The sequence below is a fragment of the Panulirus ornatus genome, chromosome 2, assembly GCF_036320965.1.
Source record: "Panulirus ornatus isolate Po-2019 chromosome 2, ASM3632096v1, whole genome shotgun sequence".
Lineage (NCBI taxonomy): Eukaryota > Metazoa > Arthropoda > Malacostraca > Decapoda > Palinuridae > Panulirus > Panulirus ornatus.
Window position 1 is genome coordinate 21638436 of NC_092225.1, and position 21856 is coordinate 21660291.

Here is a 21856-nt window from a genome sequence, read left to right on the forward strand (position 1 = left end):
TAGCGATATCTCGCTACTTTCAGGGCGAGTTTAGCGCGCTTTGCTAGTATTAGTTGGTAACTCTTGTTTATGGTAGTCAGCTGATAAGTCCAACATGTGAGTATAGTAAACAATGATTCTGTTAATATGGCTGAGTAAAGACTTTATGAGTATTTTAAGAAGGTATAAACTAGTTTAGTTAATGTAAAGAAATATAGTAAAGTTGTATAGATTAGATTATAAGCATAGCCACCCTCGTAAACAGCTGAATATGGCGATAGTAATGATATGTAAATGTACTTGTTATTCTGCCGGCAAGTTGGTAATATGACGTTTGAGTCGCTGGTACATGCTCTTCGACATTAGTGAATGAAACGCTATTTTGATGCCAACTAGTTGGCATCTTTATCTTGCCGACAAGTCGATGGCAGTAGATCAAACATTATTTAACCTATTAGTATGCACTAGCAGACTAAACGTTATTTTGACATTTTTCGGTTTTCAGCATACTCATGCTTTTTGGACATTTCTCTCCAACGCTTTTTAAGATATTCATAGCCTTACCGTTATAATCTCATTGAATATCACTGAATATGTTGTTATGCATAGAAACATGTTGAGGGGAGACAATAAAAACAGATGGTGGGTTTTTCATAGGATTTGGCTTACTGTAACTAAAAAGAGTGACTTTCACACTTCCCTTGTTCACAGGCCTTTTCCATAGGAGGAACTGGTTTTTATATATGCAGACTTTGTAAATAGTATGTATGTGTCTTCATCTACTTGGAATTACACAAGCCTTTGTGATACCCTGATATTGGAAAATTAAGGTTATGGTCATGATACTGCAGATTAGATGTTATTCACCTAGAGGTCTTATGCTGTTTAAAAATTCTTAGATCAAATATAATTAAACAATTGTTCTCTACTTTTCAGGGAGTCTGAAGAGAGCAGTATCAGACATGGACGCAGTTGGGGTCTGGCTTTGGTTGGCCTTACAGGTGGAGCTGCTGTTGCCCTCAGTGTTATTACTGCACCCTTTGTTGCCCCAGCATTCAGAAAGGTTTGTTTTATCTCTACTAATTTGATTGATAGACATTTTATAACATTATTGTCAGTACATATAGTGTATGTACTGATATGATTACCTATTTTTATGTCAATGACAGCAAATATAATGGTCTCTTTCCAGTAACATCTCACTAAATCTCATAATTGACATAAATGCCATGACTGGCATCCTTTGTTGTTCCTTTAAAAAGAAAGATTATTATTATGTATCAAAATTATTATTCACAGTAAGCCTTTTCATTGCATTTTTCTGTTGATAAAGTTTAGATGCCTATGGTATGTGTCTTTAGTTTTTTATTTTGTTGAACAATGTCCTTTGCACATGTCCACTTTAGGTGCCTTGCATAGTGTACTGAAATTATAGCCCATTCTCCACAGCCAATCTCAACTGACTGCAATTCTTATTTCCCTTTCTCATTAGCCTCTTTTTTAGGAAAGTATAAATAATTTTTTCAAAGTTCAAAAGAAATTTTATAGTACGGCATCCTTTATAAATAATGTAGAATACTTCTCATTTAGTATTTGTTGTCTATATATTTGTTACCTACAGCTTTTCTTCAACAGATGTGTCTCCCATATGTACCAGCAACAACTGAGCAAGTAAACAATGTCTTGCAAGCCCTAAGAGGGCGCCCTGGTAGCTTAATTGACCTTGGAAGTGGCGATGGTCGAATAGTAAGTATTTAGTGAGATTAGGACGTTTTCTTTTATACTGACGAGTTATACCATAGCCTGTCACCAAATGTGAATGAAAATTTGAATAACTTTGGCTGCATAGAATCATGTTGCATTTATGATATATGATTTCCACCCGGTTCTCCTAGTAATAGGCAAGAAATTGCATAGCCTTCGACACAGTCCAGTTTTGATCTTCCAGTTGAATTTGGGATTTGATAGTGCCAGATAACAGAAAACATTGGATGACTACATAGTGATATGAAATGCAAATAGAGTGGAAAAGAAAACATCCATGAGGATGCTTGCATCAGTCATTTTACTTCACTCCATCTTTGTTTCAGTCTCCCCACCTTCTTCCCTGTACTTTTGACAACTATTTCCTGTTATCTCTCTTACTCCTTTCCATGTCAGACCAAACCACTTCAGTACACCTCATTCAGTTCTTTCAGTCATGCTCAGCTTACTCCCACACCGCTTTCGTACATTATTTCTCCGTACATGATCATCCCTCCTTATATCACATATTTTCTCAAGCATTTCATTTCCAAATAATCCATCCTTTTCTGTTATTTTCTGTTTAGGGCCCATGACTTACACCTGTAGAGTACTGGTGGGACAACTGTACCATTAAACATACCCATCTTTTCCCTCACAGTCTGGAGCTTCTCTCCACATACTTCTTAAAGCACTCAAAACTTTTGACCCCCATAACCTAACCTGTGATTCATTTCAGCTCATATAGTTCCATCTACTTCCAGGTCCACTTCTAAGCATCTGAATCTCTCCACTTACTGTTGGTTCTTTCCATTCAAACTTAGACTCAGACCAACCTGCCAAACCTAGTAACTTTACTTTTCTTTCTTTTCTTTTTTCTTTCAAACTATTCGCCATTTCCCGTGTTTGCGAGGTAGCGTTAAGAACAGAGGACTGGTCTTTGAGGGAATATCCTCACCTGGCCCCCTTCTTTGTTCCTTCTTTTGGAAAATAAAAAAAGAGAGGGGAGGATTTACAGCCCCCCCGCTCCCTCCCCTTTTAGTCGCCTTCTACGACACGCAGGGAATACGTGGGAAGTATTCTTTCTCCCCTATCCCCAGGGATAAACTTTACTTTTATTCCCATTAATATTCAACTTCATCCTTTCACACACTCTAACTTAGATACCAACTTCTGGAGTATTTCCCGGCATATTGTAGACCCATTTCTCTTTCTCAGACCCTCTGATTTATCTCCCTCACAACCCCAACCATAGAAAGATTAAGCAGTCATGTTGACTGCACACACCATTAACACAGACCCACTTTCACATGGAACCACTCCTCTGCTCTTCTTATTTCACACACCTCACACATATCCTTTAATCTTGAAATGAATTCCTTACTACTTTTAGTAGTTCTTCCCGCATCTTATATTTGTAGCTTCTTACACAAGACATCTGTATCAAACCTTTCACATTCCTTTTTTCAGATCCATTAGTACTACCTACAAACCCTTCTCTTTATCTAGGTATTTCTTACACAAATTCCTGTCAGTGAACATTTGGTGTACAATCCTCTGCTGCTGCTAAAGCTACACTGTTCATCCTCTATCTGATACGCTTTTCATGTTGCCATCGGCAAAATCACCATTCACATATCAACCTATTAGATATATTTAACAGACTTATACCTCTCTAATCCAAGTATTTCTTTTTGTTCTCATTACCTTTATATAATGGTATTATTAAGGTATTCTGCTAGTACTTAAGCACTTCACAATAGGCCTTGCAAATCATAAAAATCATGATTAACCAATCAGCAACATTTTTACCTCCTTTCTTGTGAAATTTAACTGCAGTCCCATCAATTCCTACCACTTTGCCATACCTTATCTTATGCAAGGCTTTCACCTTGTCTTTTTTCATCAAACCATTTTGTGATGACTTTCTTTCTTAGTATACCTCTATGTCTCAAACCTCCCATGTCAGTCACCCTATCATTTGACACATTCAGCAGTCTTTCAGAATAATTACTCTAAATCTTCTGTACCTATTACCATTTCCCCACCTGCTTCTGTCACCAGTGCCCCCATTTGTTCTGTTCACCTCACACAATTCACCTTTCAGAACATATTCTTGTTTTCCCTGGAGCTTGTTAATATTCTATTACCCCCATCTCTCATTTGCCCTATTTTCAGGTTGTGCACCTTCCTTTTAAACTCATGTCACTTTCTTTTGCACATTGCTCTCACTCCTTTCATGTGGTTAATGCCTATACACCTCTCTTTTCTCTTTCACCAGCAATGTGATCTCCTCATCCAACCTCTGGTTACCCTTTCTCAAACATTCTTATCCCATCTTCCACACATTATGCACTTCACCTGCATATATAAGCATTTTCCCAAAACATATTCCATTCCTCTTCTATATCATCATGATTTTTATTATTTGTACTATTACAATTACTACTTTTATTTCATACTTGCTTACATTTTCCCACAGTAGCAAGGTAGCACCAAGAACAGATGAAGGAAAGACCTCATTTTGTATTGTCCGTTTTCTAGTTGTCATGTATAATGCACTGAAACCAGAGCCCTTCTACACAGCCAGGCCCTGCAAACCTTCCCATGGTTTCCCTTTGCTGTTTCATATGCCTTTGATCAGTCTGTTGACATCATGTCTATATTGGTCTACCAGATCGCTCCAGTTCGTTGTAACCCATACATGCCTTGCATCCTCCTGCATGCCCAGGCCACAAACCTTCAAAGCATCTTTCACCCCAACCTTCCATGTGTTCCTTGGTTTCTCATTTTTCCTTCTTCCTTCCACTTCTGATGTGTACCCTGTTAGTTATCTTGTCCTCACTCTTCCTCTTCATGTCTTTACCATTTCAGTAAACCCTTTTTGGTTGTTTTATATGTACACCTTTAACTACCACACCTCTATGTTACCCTCTCATATCTTGTATGATCAACTCTCCTCACACCATGCATTTTCCTCAAACACTTCATTTTCAACACATTCATGATCTTTACATAATTGCAAAAGGCGAAGAAGGGAATTTTGTGGAGATGCAGACATTTCATCCTGGTTGAGCCATTGATCCAATTATGTAGCTTGATGCTGCATGTTTGTTGCTGCTACTGTAGTGTCAGGGTGTTGTGATGTGGTTTGTGAGAGGTGATGGGATGTTGTGTAGGAAGAGAGTGAAGAGAGTAGGAGAGAACTACACTTTGAGGAACTCCAGTGTAGAATTTGTTTTCATGTGAGTTACTCATCTATATTTATTTATTTGTATTACCCCTGGACAAGTTTTCAATGAAAGAGTCCTGGTGTTACACAGGACCTTCCTAAGGGCTCCTTCAACCCAAGGTTGCAATACTTCCAGTTGCAGCAAAATGTAAACTCCTTGGGAGTGAATTCTTTGACATGAATGTATTCTAAATGATGCAGTCACACCAAAGATGTCATTATTGTTTTAATTTTTGTAGATATCCAGGACCAGATTATGTACTACCTTATTCTCAGAATGACTGTTTTTAGATTTAGAATTGATTGGATCGAGCTTTTCAACTTGTATTGTATTTTGATTATTATGATCTCTCCACATGGATAACCATTGCCAGGTATTCAGTGGAAATGATTGGATAGTGTATTTATTTTTATTGCCATATGCTAAAGTAATGTACAAGATAATGATTATTTTTTTGTTGCTTAGCTTATGTAAATTGTATACTCAGGTGATTGCTGCTGCACATGAGGCTAAGGTGAAAAGTGTAGGAGTAGAGTTGAATCCTTGGCTGGTTTGGTACTCTCGATGGGCAGCATGGAAGACTGGAGTGTATTCGTCAACATCTTTCATCAAACATGATCTGTGGAAAGTGGATCTTCAGAAATATCACAATGTTGTCATCTTTGGCGTTGAAGAGATGGTAAGTATACACATATATAACTTCATTTCTCTTTTAATTGCTGTTAATATTTCTTTTCATGTCGGAGGCTCCTTTCTGTATGGCACTCCAGTTGAAGCTAGGTCTTTATGGAAATGTGAAGAGGATTAAAGAGAGAGAACAAAATTATATCAAGAGTTTTGGAGGAAGTGGTAAATCAGCCTCTTAAAAAGAAAAAGGCTGTTGTTGTTAGGAAATTCATAAGGAGGAGTGAGAGTTCCAAAGCTTTTTGGCAAAGGGAAAGAAATGAATATCATGTTGCACCACCCTTGAGTTGCCAAGGGCCACAAAGAAATTAAATGTTTTAATTTGCCAGATATTAGATGGTCTATAGCAGGGGTTTTGAGCTTTTTAAAACTACAGAACCCTCTCAGTCTCCTACAAAAAAATATCGTGGATCCCCAAATTACCCAGAGCTGTAAAGATTAAGATAATCTGGATTAAGCACTGATAGTAACAACCCCAAGAAAGTCTTTGTTGTCTCCTTAACTGTTTGGGAGTATGAAGGAGTACATTTAGTTTCGTTCATTGCAGTTTGCCTTTGGCAAAGTAAAGGAATACCACAGATACATTAGGAAATTGACAACCTAACAGTTGTTTGCACAAGACAGGGTCTCGTGAGGTTATCTCAGGATGCTGCCCAAGTGCTTCTCTTGGAAAGGTTGATACTTAGCCTTTTCCAAAACTCAACAGAAAAACAACAGAAATTTTAATGGAGTTATCTGACTAACGTTGCCCAGTTGTTCTACTTGAATGAGATGAAACTACTTGTGATTGTTGCTCAAATGAATTCCAGACTTTATTGTGTGAGGAGCAACTTTATTTCTCATATATTCTAGCTATTTTATGGTTAGGGAACTACTGTTTTTCCATCATTCCTGTTTTATCTCAAAGTTAAAAAGACATCCATGGTAAGGTGTAGGTCCTTTTTTGTTAAGCAATGTCAGACCAGATTTGGCATGGCCAGAAATTACAAATCTAGAATTAAGGGCTATTTATTTTAGTCACATAGCACTTAAATCTAGTACTGAGGTTGGAATAAGCTACGTCTTTTGAAGTATGTAATTGCTTTGGCTGATTTGAAATATGTGAGAATGTTGAAAAAGTATGTTTATGAATTTAATAGAATGAGCCATATTTTTAATGCTACTATACGGTATTTCACTCTTACCCTTTCACTTTCTCAGAAGATTAAATTTTAAATGGTAAATATGGTTCAGAAATAACATCAAAGAGTGCAAAAGAAAATCTATATAAAGTGATAGTATTCAAAAGAAATCCAATGCTAAATGACCTTTCAAAGGGGGTTTTGAATTATGCATTTGACAAAGCTTGATGAGGAGGAAGATGTGAAAACTATGTTTTTTCATTCAGTTAAGAGCTTTTTTATTATAAATTTATGTAATACACAGAGTCAGTGGTAAATAGCAGGAAATTATCAGATATGTTAAATATTTTCCCCTAAAATTCAGTGTGAGGGAGATTGTAATGAAAAAACTGTTCTTACAGTGTACGCATTCTTATTTTATACATACTTGTATTTTTTACTCAGACACCGTGTTGATGATAAATAACATGACTGTATATGGAAATATTACACCTTTCACACATCATAGGAGATCGAGTGACTGGCGCATATGAGAAGGATACTGGAAATGTTGTTTTCTTTGGAAATATTCTAGATCTTTGTGTATTATGTTACCATAATTCTCCATACCCTTACAAAAAAAAAAAAAGGATGAAATGGTTACGTAAGTTCTACAAGCACAAGTCCACTGGGAATGCTGGCCCCTCCTTCTTGTGTTATCTTGATAAAATTGTTCTGTGAATCACTTATTTCTTCACATTTTTTATTATATTCTCCTTCATGTTCCTCACCATCTGATACAGATTTTCATATGTTTTCTTCCTAATAGCTAAGGTCATCTAGTAACCACATACTTTCTGTATGGACACCATGTACATATGACCTAGCATTTATAATGGTGGTTATAGGGGTGCTGAGGAAAGAGAAATTTTTTCCTGTGCCTTCTTAGCATTGGAAGAGACCTCTGTAGGCTTTTAAGGGTACTAATTCTGCTGGATATATATACAGAGACAGTGTGAACGATTGTGGCCTTTGTTGTCTTTTCCTAGCGCTACCTCGCACGCATGCGGGGGTAGGGGGTTGTCATTTCATGTGTGGCGGGGTGGCAACAGGGTTGAATAAAGGCAGCAAGCATGAATTATGTACATATGTATAAACGTGTATGTATATTTATATATATGTATACATTGAAATGTATAGGTATGTATATGTGCGTGTGGACGTGTATGTATATACATGTGTATGTGGGTGGGTTGGGCCATTCTTTCATCTGTTTCCTTGTGCTACCTCGCTAACGTGGGAGACAGCGACAAAGTATAATCAATATATGAATAAGGTGGGAAAAATATATCAATTTTTTTTCATATGTATTCGCCATTTCCCACATTAGCCAGATATCCTTAAGAATAGAGGACTGAGCCTTCGAGGGAATATCCTCACTTGATCCCCTTCTCTGTTCCTTTTTTTTGAAAAGTAAAAAACGGGAAGGGAGGATTTCCAGCTTCCTGCTCCCTCCCCATTTAGTTGCCTTCTATGTGGGAAGTATTCTTTCTCCCCTATCCCCAGGGATAAACATCATTTGATATTGGCCAAAAAGAACATGAATTGATATTGGCTTTAATTAAAAAGAGCATGAATTGATATTGGCATCTGTTTAATGTCTTAATAGACCCTTGATTAATTGTTTCCATAATTCGGAATTGATGCAAGTCAACTTTTTTCTTCTCAGTATATGAATGATGAGTCCATTGTAAAAATATTTACAAGTAAATAGGGATATTTGTCAGTTTCCTGTGTTGTAAAGAACAGCATTCATTTATGGAAATGAAATTGACTTTCAGTCTTGTACCTTATATATACATTTAAGCTACTGAGTATAAGCTTCTATAACTTTGTTAAATTAGCTATTCATTGTAAATAGGTCAGGGAAATAGATTCTGTAAAACATGAAATACAGAAAGTGTGTGCAACGCCACCTTGATACCACCTGGTTGTGCATTAACATGGTAATGAACTTAGAGTATAAGGGGATTTCAACCTTTCTACAAAATGCATAGTATTTAAGTGAATACAAAACACGCTGAAAAGATACCATAAGAATTCATGTTTTAGATTATAGAGGAGGCTGCAGTGCAGTTAAAGTAATTGAGGTAATTCTTACAGATGCCAGAATTGGAATCCAAATTGGTTCAAGAACTAAAACCAGATGGTCGTGTTATTGCTTGCCGCTTTCCTCTTCCATCGTGGAAGCCAGTTGCCACTATTGGAGAAGGCATTGATACTATTTGGATATACAGAAGACCTGAAACCGATATTCAGCTAGAAAATAACTTAAAATTACATGAGACATCAAGATAATACTAGATTAGACATATAGGTTTAGAAATGTAAATAGATTTGTAAATATCATCTGTGATTTTGAATGGGTGTAACATGATTTATTTGGAATTTGGAGATATGTAAGAATTAGATATCATTAGCAGAGTTTTTTCTCTTGAAGAATTAACTATTTTACTTTCAGTCTGTACACAAAAATAAATTCTAATGATTGAAATGGGAATGAGACAAATATGAAAGAAAAGAAAGACGTTATTTATATGGGACAGGCATGTTTTAGTTTAGTTTAATGTTTACTACATTTATTTTCCTAATGAAAGTTGTGTATGTGTCAAAATAAATGGTAACTTGAGTGAGTGATTAAGTATATGAGAGTGCATTAAACTTGAACTAAGGAATTCTCACACTAATACTGATGTATGAAGTGAAACCCAAGTGTAAATCAGGTTAGGTCAGAAATAAAATCATTAGAAATGAATGATTTGCTGTTTTGAAAGTAGAGAGCTACAGATGGAAATGTGAGGGTAGGTAGAATGAAGATGGAAAGGTTATATGGTTTGAAGTCACTAGAAAGGAGTTTAGGATGGTATAATTATGTATAGCATATGTCAGAGATATACAAGAAGGGGAGGTAGACAGTGGAATAGATGGTTACATGTAGTGAGAGAAGTGACTGAAGTTGTTAGAATAGTGACTAGATATGATGAAATCATTATGTGGTCTTGGTTGATATCTTTAGTGTGTAGTGTGAAAAAGTAGGAGGTATATTTATAAGTATGAAAGTACATGTTTCACTTTAATTACAGTGGTCATGAGTATAGGATGTGGTGATGGTGCTGGACTGTTTAACACTGATGAGATATAATGGATGTTATCACAGTTGTTGTTTAATTACCTTATGTAATTACATATATGTATTGTATAGGGTGGGAGTTTTACATTCATGGGCTCCATCTCTTGAACATTCTTCAATACCATACAACTTATTGAATTTGGTGCTTTATTATTTCAACCAACATCTCCAAATTTTTGTCCTTTATTGATGCATTTTTTGATCCCATTCTCTTGCTTCCCTCTTGTTTTCTTGGTTCAGGAAGGTTAGAGGTTTCAAAGTACCTGCCCATAATAGTAAGAATAACAATGATATTGTTTTTTGGCATGTAGATAGGATTTATTCAGGATGTATTTTTGAACAAATTTCTGTGTTGCCATCATGTTCTAAATATTCTACCATCTAAATTTCTACTCAGTGTCACTTTTCATCAGTTAATACATTTACTGACTCCCTCCCTCCCCATATCAGCCACTGATAATAATTGTGGCTTGGATGTCCTTTATGTACACAGTATTTTAAAGCCTTGTTTTGATGAGCATGGCAATGCTTCGGGCATTTGATTTGAAAACACTAATGTCTTCCCATTCCCACTGATTCAGAAAACCTCAGAAATTGTACTATCAGATTTAATATGCCAGCAATGCTGTGATGTTATTTTAGTGAGAGGGGTAGTTGGGTAGAATGTTAGATTACTGTGACATTGTATGTAGGATAATGATGAAGAAAGTATGGGAAAGTACAAGTAAGATTTTCTTTTTGAAGGATATGAAATGTAAATGTGAATGGTGAAGAACTGGGACCTGTGGATATGTTTAGTTATTCAGGAGTGAAGTTCAGTAAGTATGGTATTAGGAAAGCTTAACCTGAGAAAAGATTCCTTCAAAGGAGAAAAAGTGGAGGTGCATTGAATTTGCAAGTGAATAGAAAATTAACGTGTAGTGAGCAAGAAACTTGCATAAATTTGTCCCAATTCGGATGCATGGAAGTGAAACCCAAGCATAGGTAGAAATAAAAAAGAAAACATCGGTAATAGATAACTTATGGAGCATAGTTGGAATTGGGAGGTTCATATGTGGAGTAGAGAACAGTTAGTGATTGTTATATTGGACTAATTGGTGGGAGACCCTGTCCAATAAATTCATTTGTACATTATATTCAGTTGGTTTGTTATGTACCTGTAATGGGTATATTGGAATTGTAGTCCAATAAATTCAACGATATTCAAAAAATGTCAGGAGTCAAACATTAAATAAACGGTACTGTATGTCTCGAAATATATATTTAATGACCTGTATGCAGAATAATAGAGCGTAATACAGTAAGTTATGGACAGATACTTTGCTTATCAGAGTAATTATGGAGGTACACTAGACCTTTACCTGTAGTAACTGTGGGGCTTTGAAGTGATGGTGGAGGTGGCCATGTTGGTGGTGGGGGAGGTAGCAGCAGATTTCATAAGGGAAGTGAAAAGTGAGGAGGATTGCATCACCTTACAAGGGGACCTAAACAGACTCCAAAGTTGGTCTGATACATTTTTTTTTTTTTTTTTTTATACTTTGTCGCTGTCTCCCGCGTTTGCGAGGTAGCGCAAGGAAACAGACGAAAGAAATGGCCCAACCCCCCCCCCCAAACACATGTACATACACACGTCCACACACGCAAATATACATACCTACACAGCTTTCCATGGTTTACCCTGGACGCTTCACATGCCCTGGTTCAATCCACTGACAGCACGTCAACCCCTGTATACCACATCACTCCAATTCGCTCTATTTCTTGCCCTCCTTTCACCCTCCTGCATGTTCAGGCCCCGATCACACAAAATCCTTTTCACTCCATCTTTCCACCTCCAATTTGGTCTCCCTCTTCTCCTCGTTCCCTCCACCTCTGACACATATATCCTCTTGGTCAATCTTTCCTCACTCATTCTCTCCATGTGCCCAAACCATTTCAAAACACCCTCTTCTGCTCTCTCAACCACGCTCTTTTTATTTCCACACATCTCTCTTACCCTTACGTTACTTACTCTATCAAACCACCTCACACCACACATTGTCCTCAAGCATCTCATTTCCAGCACATCCAACCTCCTGCGCACAACTCTATCTATAGCCCACGCCTCGCAACCATACAACATTGTTGGAACCACTATTCCTTCAAACATACCCATTTTTGCTTTCCGGGATAATGTTCTCGACTTCCACACATTTTTCAAGGCTCCCAAAATTTTCGCCCCCTCCCCCACCCTATGATCCACTTCCGCTTCCATGGTTCCATCCGCTGCCAGATCCACTCCCAGATATCTAAAACACTTCACTTCCTCCAGTTTTTCTCCATTCAAACTCACCTCCCAATTGACTTGACCCTCAACCCTACTGTACCTAATAACCTTGCTCTTATTCACATTTACTCTTAACTTTCTTCTTCCACACACTTTACCAAACTCCGTCACCAGCTTCTGCAGTTTCTCACATGAATCCGCCACCAGCGCTGTATCATCAGCAAACAACAACTGACTCACTTCCCAAGCTCTCTCATCCCCAACAGACTTCATACTTGCCCCTCTTTCCAAAACTCTTGCATTTACCTCCCTAACAACCCCATCCATAAACAAATTAAACAACCATGGAGACATCACACACCCCTGCCGCAAACCTACATTCACTGAGAACCAATCACTTTCCTCTCTTCCTACACGTACACATGCCTTACATCCTCGATAAAAACTTTTCACTGCTTCTAACAACTTGCCTCCCACACCATATATTCTTAATACCTTCCACAGAGCATCTCTATCAACTCTATCATATGCCTTCTCCAGATCCATAAATGCTACATACAAATCCATTTGCTTTTCTAAGTATTTCTCACATACATTCTTCAAAGCAAACACCTGATCCACACATCCTCTGCCACTTCTGAAACCACACTGCTCTTCCCCAATCTGATGCTCTGTACATGCCTTCACCCTCTCAATCAGTACCCTCCCATATAATTTACCAGGAATACTCAACAAACTTATACCTGGTTGATGAAATTCATCTTGCGCAAGTGTAAGTATTAAAGATGGGACAGAGTGACAGGGGGCAGCAATATGACTATTAATTTGAGGCATATAAGCTTCAGGATTTTGTGTGAACAACTATGGTGCTTGAGACCTCTGAAAAAGAACCATTAACTTGATTCTTGTGTGGAATGGTTCTGTCATACCCATGTTGCAGAAATTCTTCGCTTCATATGACTTTCTCAAGTTTACTCGTGATGAAATTTAAGATGAAATATTTGGCGGGCTTAGATGTTATATGTTCCATACTGTTTCAGAAATCAAACAGACTTCTAGGAAGCAAAATACATTTGAAGTCAATAATATTTTGTTTTTCACCCACTTGTTGTAGGTTGGATGTTTGAGACCAAAAATGGGTTTGTTTGAAAGCACAGTAGTCCCAATGGTATTGCATGGATGCAAGTCATTGGCTATAGATAAGAATATACGGAATATGAAGAATGTGTTTAAATTAAATTTTTGAGGACACTATATGGTGTGAGGGGTGCTGAATGAGTAAGTAATGATAAGTTGAGAAAGATGTGGTAGTAAGTAGAGTATTGTTCAGAGAGCTGAAGAGGGTGTGCTAAAATCATATGGCTATATGGAGAGATATATAAGTGAGGAGAGGTTGACAAAGAGGATATATGTGTCAGAGATGGATGAAACAAGGAGGGGGGGGGCAGACCAACTTGGAGATGGAAGGATGAATTGAACAAGATTTTGAGTGCTTGGAGCCTGAACATGCAGAAGGGTGAAAGGCATTAAATTAAGGTTAGCGTGAATTGGAGCCATGTTGCACACAAGAAATGATTGCTGTCACTGAACTAAACCAGGGCATAATTAAGTAGTTAGGGGAAACTATGGAAAGGTCTTTGATTCCTGGTTGCAGATAGGGAGCTGTGGTTTTGATGCATTACACGTGATAGCTAGAGAATTGATGTGAAGTAATCAAAGCTTTTCTTTTTCTATTCCTGAGGCTACCTCACACTCGCAAGACGATGGTGAACAAGTATGAAAGAAAGAAATGATTGCCAAAAATAACATATGAAGCATTTAACTCATTTCTGTTGTGGTGGTCTTATATCAGTACAAACGGAGATGGACAGATACATATGACACAAAATGGTTAAACTTAAGAAAAAACTAATTTAAAAACAAAGACTAGAAACAAGTAAAATGGCTTGAACGAAATATTCCTTAACGTGATGTTCCATAAATACATCTTTTTCCTGAAAATGTATGAGAAACAAAGGAAGATTTATTTCACAATTTAGGTAGTGGGTCCCAACAACAAAACAATGAACAAGATTTTACTGCTTCTATTATACATCATAGTGTCATTAGGTACATATATTCAAAGTTTAATAAAGCAAGCTTATATTTTTACTTGCTGTTACCCGTCGTTTCATCAACTCTCCAACCTAGCTAGTGGGGTGGTTGGGATTGCATCTTTGAAGAGTCTTGCTATGTATGGCTGGGTGTTTGTGAGAGGCAGTATCATGTCATCCTCCACATCCTGTCTGTTTCTGCTCTTCGTTTTGATTTAGACAAGTGTTGAAAACCCGGACAGTACAATTTTTTTTATGATACATAAAATTCTTCACATGATATACAAATTTCTTCATTCTAGCTTAGGACCTAGAGTGCCCTAGTCTCAATTTCTCCCCAAACTGAAACGTATATGTGAAAAAAATTCCATTCTAAGTTTTTCTATCTCCCCCCCCCCCCACCACCCCAAGCCTTCGCGACCCATACGTTGGAAACCTATATCCTGAGGGGACCAAAGGTGGGTCCTGTAAAAAAAAAAAAAACTATGTATTATGTTAATTTCTTAAAACTAAATCTTTCCCATTTTGATTTTTGTGAAATATCCATAGCAATGAAAAGATTTCTGGGGGTATTTTTAAATCTAGATTGATATTAACAATAGATTTACTCATTTGGCGATAGACATCCCTTTCTTTTCGGTATGGGTAAATCCTCAGTTTTAAGCATCTGTTGTTAGGCTATATGTGTGCCAGTCACATGGTAAGTCAGAGTCAAATGCTACCCTTCCTGCTTCGGCTCCTCAATTTTGAGCTCAACTTATTTATATTTTGCTTGTTTTTTCTTCTGATATTTTCCATCTCATGCATACTTTGCAGAGGTATTGAGTTCCTCACCACATACACTCTCCTGTATTACTAAGTGGCTGTAGCCGCTGTACTTAGTTCTGTAGTCTTAACAATCCATTCTCTAACAAATGCTATGTTATTTCTTTCAGTTCTCTAATGTAGGAGAGCTTAACCTGGTGGCTGGGAACACACGAGTGTTCTCGTGATTTTACAAGGTGTTAACAAGCACCAGATGGATGGCCTTTCACCTAGAGACTTTAGTCTTTGTGAAGAGTCTTGCCTTGGCTAACAGCTGAGTTAGTGTGTCTAGAACGAGACTTCAAAATTACGTTCGACTAAGAGGTAAGATTCCCACAGTTCATTTTTTTTCTGTTAGCTGAAATGGTACAAGCAACTGAGGTCCTAAGGCCATCCCGTTAATACTTTGTATATATATATATATATATATATATATATATATATATATATATATATATATATATATATATATATATATAATTAGCCTGAGCCAGGTACCCATTTTATCAAAGAATCCCTAGGAATGGATGAATAGCTGGGTTGACTGTGGACTGACTGGTACCACAACCAGAAATAGAATCAAGACCTGAACCTGGGCGTGGGCGCCGCTGCCACGGGGCTAGACCGTGAATGCGTGGCAGTAAGGTCTTGGGAACGCCCACTGCAGTTAGGTTTTCATGTAGATGATCATTTCGAGGATTTTTGCAACCCAAAGAATTGCATGAGCAAAATTAGAATTCATCAGTTTTTAAAAATCATTGGCTATGAAACACCCATTTCAGCATTTTTTTTTTATAGGGCTGCCTGAGATCAAATCTTTGTTGTAGCGTAAGGTTTTAACACCAGTGTAACGATACGTTTTCAGTTAAGTTATAAAGAATAAGAAGAGAGCAGGACTGACTATTGAACATTTGGAAGAATTGTCGAGTAGCTAGCTCGTCATAAGATTTAAGTAGATATTGAGGACAATGAATGCCGTTCAAAACGAAGGAGCACATTGCAGATTGAATGGGACACACCTTTTTTTTTTACCTTTTTTTTTTTTTACCTAGTTATAAGTTCATGTGTCAAAAAGTTGTACAACTGATCAGTTCCTTAGATAGATAGAATTCAAATTACTCCTACTTTTATTTGTAGATTTTTTTGTCATTTTTAGAAGCGTAATTGATGATTGATTTTCAGTGTGTTTCATGAGCAAGGCTGTCTCTGCATTTCTCTATAAAAAGAAAGTTTTAAAGCCATGCTTTGTAATTATGAAGCTAGCGTACTAAATTGTAAACCTGTAAGAAAGAAAATAGTGTGCCAATTGTAATCCTGTAAAAAAACGAGCATTGAGTGTGACAGTTATCTTTCGTTTGTTATTCATTTGTCTGAATACATTTCAGAGAATTTGACTTTTACCAGGGTATGGTGCCCTGTAGACTAACGGACGGTGTACTTGATAATGTTTTCTCCGTGTTTACAACGGAATAGAAAGGCTAAGAATAGTTTCAACATGTTTCCTTCTCCGTTAGTATATTTTGGGAGTTCATGTCAATACACGAGTGTAGAGGAGAGTTCGGACGATGGCGTTGACGTAAACAAACACAGGTGTTTTACTTCTACATACCACGATGCCGGAAGTTATAATACCCATTTCGATGTTCCCGGATGCCACAGATAAGGAGCAAATCGGTAAGTAATAGCCAATATTAGGACTTTGCTGGATCGACAGACAAGCCAGTGACATCGTGTGTTTAGGAAGATGATGATTCCTGGGCTTCCAAGGCAGTTTGACATAATGATTCTATGGGATATCCTTTCTAACCGTAGATTTTGGTATTCATTAGTCTTTAGACTAAAAGATTAGGTAGTTGTATAGTTTAGCTCCGCATTTTATTAGTTTAGAATATTTGCTGTTTAGTGTTCTGCAGCGCTAGTAGAGTTCAGACCACGATAACTTTTGCATAACATGATTTGGAGAAATATATTTCGTTGAAATATATTGATCCAATGACCGCGGTTTATATTGACGTGGCAGTTTGCAGTAGATGCTAAAATGATACCAACGAAATATATTGATCCAATGACCGCGGTTTATATTGACGTGGCAGTTTGCAATAGATGCTAAAATGATACACATTCTTTTTTGTTTTGTTATTCAAAAGACGCTTTTTCTTATATGCAATCCCTGGGGATAAGAGAGAAAGGTGATTAAGATAGGTGGGAGTGGAGCATTGGAAATTTCCTTCCAATATAATTCTGCAAAGAAAGAGCAGAGGAAAGATCCAAATCAGGATCTCTTTCCCTCTAAGGCATAGTCATCTGTTGTGGACGTTACCTCAATCATGCAAGAAATAGCGAACAAGTACGAATGAAAGATGAATAGAGGATGTGTGGATCAGGCGTTTGCTTTGAAGAATGTTAGAAATACTTAAAAAAACAGATGGATTTGCATGTAGCTTTTATGGATCTGGATAAGGTATTGGATAGGGTTGAGAAGAGATGCTTTGTGGAAGGCCTTAAGAGTATATGGTGTGGGAGGTAAGCTGCTAGAAGCAGTGAAATATTCTTATCAAGGATGTAAAGCATGTGTACAAGGAAAAGAGGAGAGTGATTGGTTCCCAGTGAAGGTCGGTCTGCATCATGGGTGTGTGATGTCCCCATCGTTGTTTAATTTGTTTATAGATAGGGTAGTTAGGGAGGTAAATGGAGAGAGGGGCAAGTATGCAATTTGTTGGGGATGAGAGGGCCAGGGATGTGAGTCAATTGTTGTTCTTCGATGATACAGCACTGGTGGCTGATTCGAGTGAAAAACTGCAAAAGTTGGTGACTGAGTTTGGAAGTGTGTGAAAGGAGGAAGTTGAGAGTAGATGTGAATAAGAGCAAGGTTATTAGGTTCAGCAGAGTTGGGGGACAAGTTAATTGGGATGTAAGTTTGAATGGAGAAAATGAAGTGTTTTAGATATCTGGGAGTGGACTCAGCAGCGAATGGAACCATGGAAGTGCGAGCGATGAAGAATGTGTGGATGGAGAGAACATTATCTTAAAGAGCAAAATGGGTATGTTTGAAGTTATTTAGTCCCTGTAATATTATATAGATGTGATGCGTGGGCTATAGATAAGGCAGTGTAGAAGAGTGTGGCTGTGTTGGAAATGAAGTGTTTGAGGACGTGTGGTGTGAGTTGGTTTGACTGAGTAAGTAATGAAAGGGTAAGAAAGATGTGTGGAAATAAAGAGAGCAAATGTGGTAATAAAAAGAGTATGGTTTTGAGAGCAGAAGAGGGTATGCTGAAATAGTTTGGACATATAGAGAAAATGAGAGAGGAAATGTTGACAAAGAGGACATATGTGTCAGAAGTGGAGGAAACAAGCAGAAAGGGGAGACCAAATTGGAGATGGAAGGACAGACTGAAAAAGATTTGGAGCGACTGGGGTGTGAATATTCAGGAGGGTGAAAATTGTGCATGGGATAGAGTGAATTGGAATGATGTGGTATACAGGGGCCAATATGCTATTATTGGTCTGAACTAGGGCATTTGAAGTGTCTGTGGTAAATCTTAGGAAGGTCTTTAGGACCTGATTGTGGATAGGGAACTTTGCTTTCAGGGCATTTCACATGACAGTTAGAGAATAGAAAGGATGTGAGTGGATTTGGCCTTTTTAATCTGTTCTTGGTGCTGCCTTGTTATCATGGGAAATGGCAGTCAAATCACCCATCACTATAACCCGATCTCGTGCATCAAAACTACTAACACACTCACTCAGCTGCTCCCAAAACACTTGCCTCTCATGATCTTTCTTCTCGTACCCAGGTGCATAGGCACCAATAATCACCCATCTCCCTCCATCCACTTTCAGTTTTACCCATATCAATCTAGAGTTTACTTTCTTACACTCTCACATACTCCCACGACTCCTGTCTCAGGAGTAGTGCTACTCCTTCCCTTGCTCTTGTCCTCTCACCAACCCCTGACTTTACTCCCATAGCATTCCCAAACCACTCTTCCCCTTTACCCTTGAACTTTATATCATCCAGAGCCAAAACATCCAGGTTCCTTTCCTCAAACATACTACCTATCTCTCCTTTTTTCTCATTTTGATTACATCCACATACATTTAGACACCTCAATCTGAGCCTTGGAGGAGGATGAGCACTCCTCGCGTGACTCCTTCTTCTGTTTCCCCTTTTATAAAGTTAAAATACAAGGAGGGGAGGGTTTCTATCCCCCTGCTCCCGTCCCCATTAGTTGCTTTCTACGACATGTGGGGAATGCGTGGGAAGTATTCTTTCTCCCCTATCCCCATATATATATATATATTTTATCATTATTATTATTATTTTCTTTTATTATACTTTGTCACTGTCTCCCGTGTTAGTGAGGCAGTGCAAGGAATTGGATGAAAGAATGGCCCAACCCACCCACATACACATGTATATACATACATGTCCACACATGCACATATGCATACCTATACATCTCAACGTATACATATATATACACACAGACATATACATATATACACATGTACATAATTCATACTGTCTGCCCTTATTCATTCCCGTCGCCACCCCGCCACACATGAAATGACAACCTCCTCCCCCCACATGTGCGCGAGGTAGCATTAGGAAAAGACAACAAAGGCCACATTCGTTCACACTCAGTCTCTAGCTGTCATGTATGTGTATATATATATATATATATATATATATATATATATATATATATATATATATATATATATCCTTTCCAGAATCTCCTTACATTTGTTAATAAAAGATGTATCCAAAGCCTAATTATTTCAAAAGTATTGGAATAATAATTGAAAAGTGACTTTCTTATTTCTCATCACCTGCTGTCTCCAAGTACCCTTTATCTGTAAGATTACAAACACTTGTCTCTGCTAGATAACATTGTTGGAGTAATCACCAGTTTTGCCCCATCTCCAAGTGTTACCTACTACACACTTAAACCATAAAATTATGTATATATTCTATTAGGAATTTTCATACAGGAATAAAGAAAAATTTGAGCAAATATAGATTTTCCTTATTTTCTAAAAATCTGCCATATTAGAAATGAAAGGAGCTTAGGAAGAGGATTGCATAAGTTGTGTGATTATTTGTTCTGGTACCTCACTCCATATTAGAAATATTGAAGATTGATAGTTGCTGCTGGAGCATGGTATATGACAGTAAGTATTGACCAAAATTGTAGTGACTACCTTTATCTATAATAGGATTTATAGAAAGCTGCCTTTATATATATATATATATATATATATATTTTTTAAGGTGTAATTTTTAAAGCAGCCTCAACCCTTTTTTACCTGATAACATTATTTTCTTATATATTAGTTCAGGCCCGATAAAAAAGCATCATTTTTCCCCAAATCATGTTTTGCAGAATTTGTTAGTTATAGATCCTGTTCCTAAATCGAAGAATATATAGTTCATGGTCAATTTCTACTCATCGTTATTGAAAACCATTTCTATGCACCCTTTCTTATGCTATATCTTTTTTTTTTAATTATAAGATATTATGTATTATAATGTTAATAAATAGATATAACAATATAAACTTATAAGTTTAATATATTTAACATTTTAGTACATGCAGGTTAGCAAAAGTAATTGCAGATTTATATGAGAAAAATGGAAGAAAGTAAATGTTTTAATATCTAGGGAAGGAAGAATCTTCACGATTCACCACATGGTAAGCGGAAGTGCGATCTATAAGGGGGGGAGGGGGGGGCGAAACTCTGCCTTGATATTGTAGAATCGTAACATAGTCTCGGAAAGCAAAGAAGGTAGTTGACAGGAGTAGTGTTCAACATCTTGTAGGTTCGATGGCGTGGTCTAAAGGTGTGAGTTGTGCGCAGGAGAGAGATGTGCTGAGATAGGAGATGTTTGAGGAAAGGGAGTGATGTTTTGCTCGAGTGAAAGAACGTCAAGGGTAAAGGGAGAGTGTTGGAAAAGATGGGTTGAAAGTCAGGGTGTTGTGAGGGGGACAAGAGAATGGTGAGGAAAGATCTGACCAAGAGGTATATGTGGTGGAGGTAGGAACGAGAGAAGAGGGAGACAAATTGGAGGTGGAAAGATGGAGTGAGAAAGATTTTGTGTGATGGGGCTTGACTGGCAGGAGGATGAAAGAAGGCAAGGATGAGTGATTGGAGCATGTGGATAGAGGTTTGGTGGTGTCATGATGAATCAAGGCAGTGAAGTTGGGGTAAACCATGAAAGCGTGTAGGTATTATATTTGCAGTTGGAGGGGTATTACATGGTGTATGGGGGGGGGGGTTGGGCCATTTCTTTCGTCTGTTTCCTTGCGCTACCTCGCAAACGCGGGAGACAGCGACAAAGTATAAAAAAAAAAAAAAAAAAAAAAAAAAAAATATATATATATATATAATATTTTCTTTCTTTTTCTTTCAAACTATTCGCCATTTCCCGCATTAGCGAGGTAGCGTTAAGAACAGAGGACTGGGCCTTTGAGGGAATACCCTCACCTGGCGCAATTCTCTGTTCCCTCTTTTGGAAAATTAAAAAAAAAAAAGAGAGGGGAGGATTTCCAGCCCCCCGCTCCCTCCCCTTTTAGTCGCCTTCTACGACACGCAGGGAATACGTGGGAAGTATTCTTTCTCCCCTATCCCCAGGGAAAATATATATAATATATATATATATATATATATATATATATATATTCAAATAATACTTGATGTTAGTGTCCTCTGATTGTTCTCTCCCTACATCTTTTTGAAGAACTGTTCACTGTCCACATTGC

At 37.6% G+C, this 21856-nt stretch overlaps 2 protein-coding genes across 6 annotated transcripts in view; both read left to right on the forward strand.

Annotated features, from left to right (window-relative positions):
- Positions 1-15410, forward strand: LOC139754132 (ATP synthase subunit C lysine N-methyltransferase). Of its 3 annotated transcripts, none has more exons than XM_071671267.1 (5): positions 1-96; positions 916-1042; positions 1615-1725; positions 5443-5634; positions 8903-11185. In XM_071671267.1, coding segments are annotated over exons 1-5 (627 nt in total). In that variant the 5' UTR covers positions 1-94; the 3' UTR covers positions 9098-11185. The 3 variants fall into 3 exon arrangements, with proteins under 3 accessions (XP_071527368.1, XP_071527377.1, XP_071527359.1); XM_071671276.1 differs by lacking the exons at positions 1-96; positions 8903-11185 and adding exons at positions 110-162; positions 15224-15410; XM_071671258.1 differs by lacking the exon at positions 1-96 and adding an exon at positions 116-162.
- Galk (N-acetylgalactosamine kinase) overlaps positions 15277-21856 on the forward strand; it is a 26717-nt gene continuing 20137 nt past the window's right edge. The window contains exon 1 of one of the 3 annotated variants that reach the window (XM_071671191.1): positions 15277-15416. Coding sequence is in view for 2 of the 3 variants with exons in the window: in XM_071671175.1 (XP_071527276.1) it covers positions 16706-16766 (61 nt within the window). In the remaining variant the exon portion in view is untranslated. Of the gene's footprint in view, positions 15417-16423; positions 16767-20040; positions 20268-21856 lie in introns of those variants that run through there. The other 2 variants (XM_071671175.1, XM_071671184.1) reach the window with 2 other exon arrangements.

Bases quoted from the DNA above. Each gene is read 5' to 3' on its own strand.
- LOC139754132 (XM_071671258.1), top strand. The intron at 1,726-5,442 runs GTAAGTATTTAG...TTGTATACTCAG, and splicing joins GAAGTGGCGATGGTCGAATA to GTGATTGCTGCTGCACATGA. The intron at 5,635-8,902 runs GTAAGTATACAC...TAATTCTTACAG, and splicing joins TCTTTGGCGTTGAAGAGATG to ATGCCAGAATTGGAATCCAA.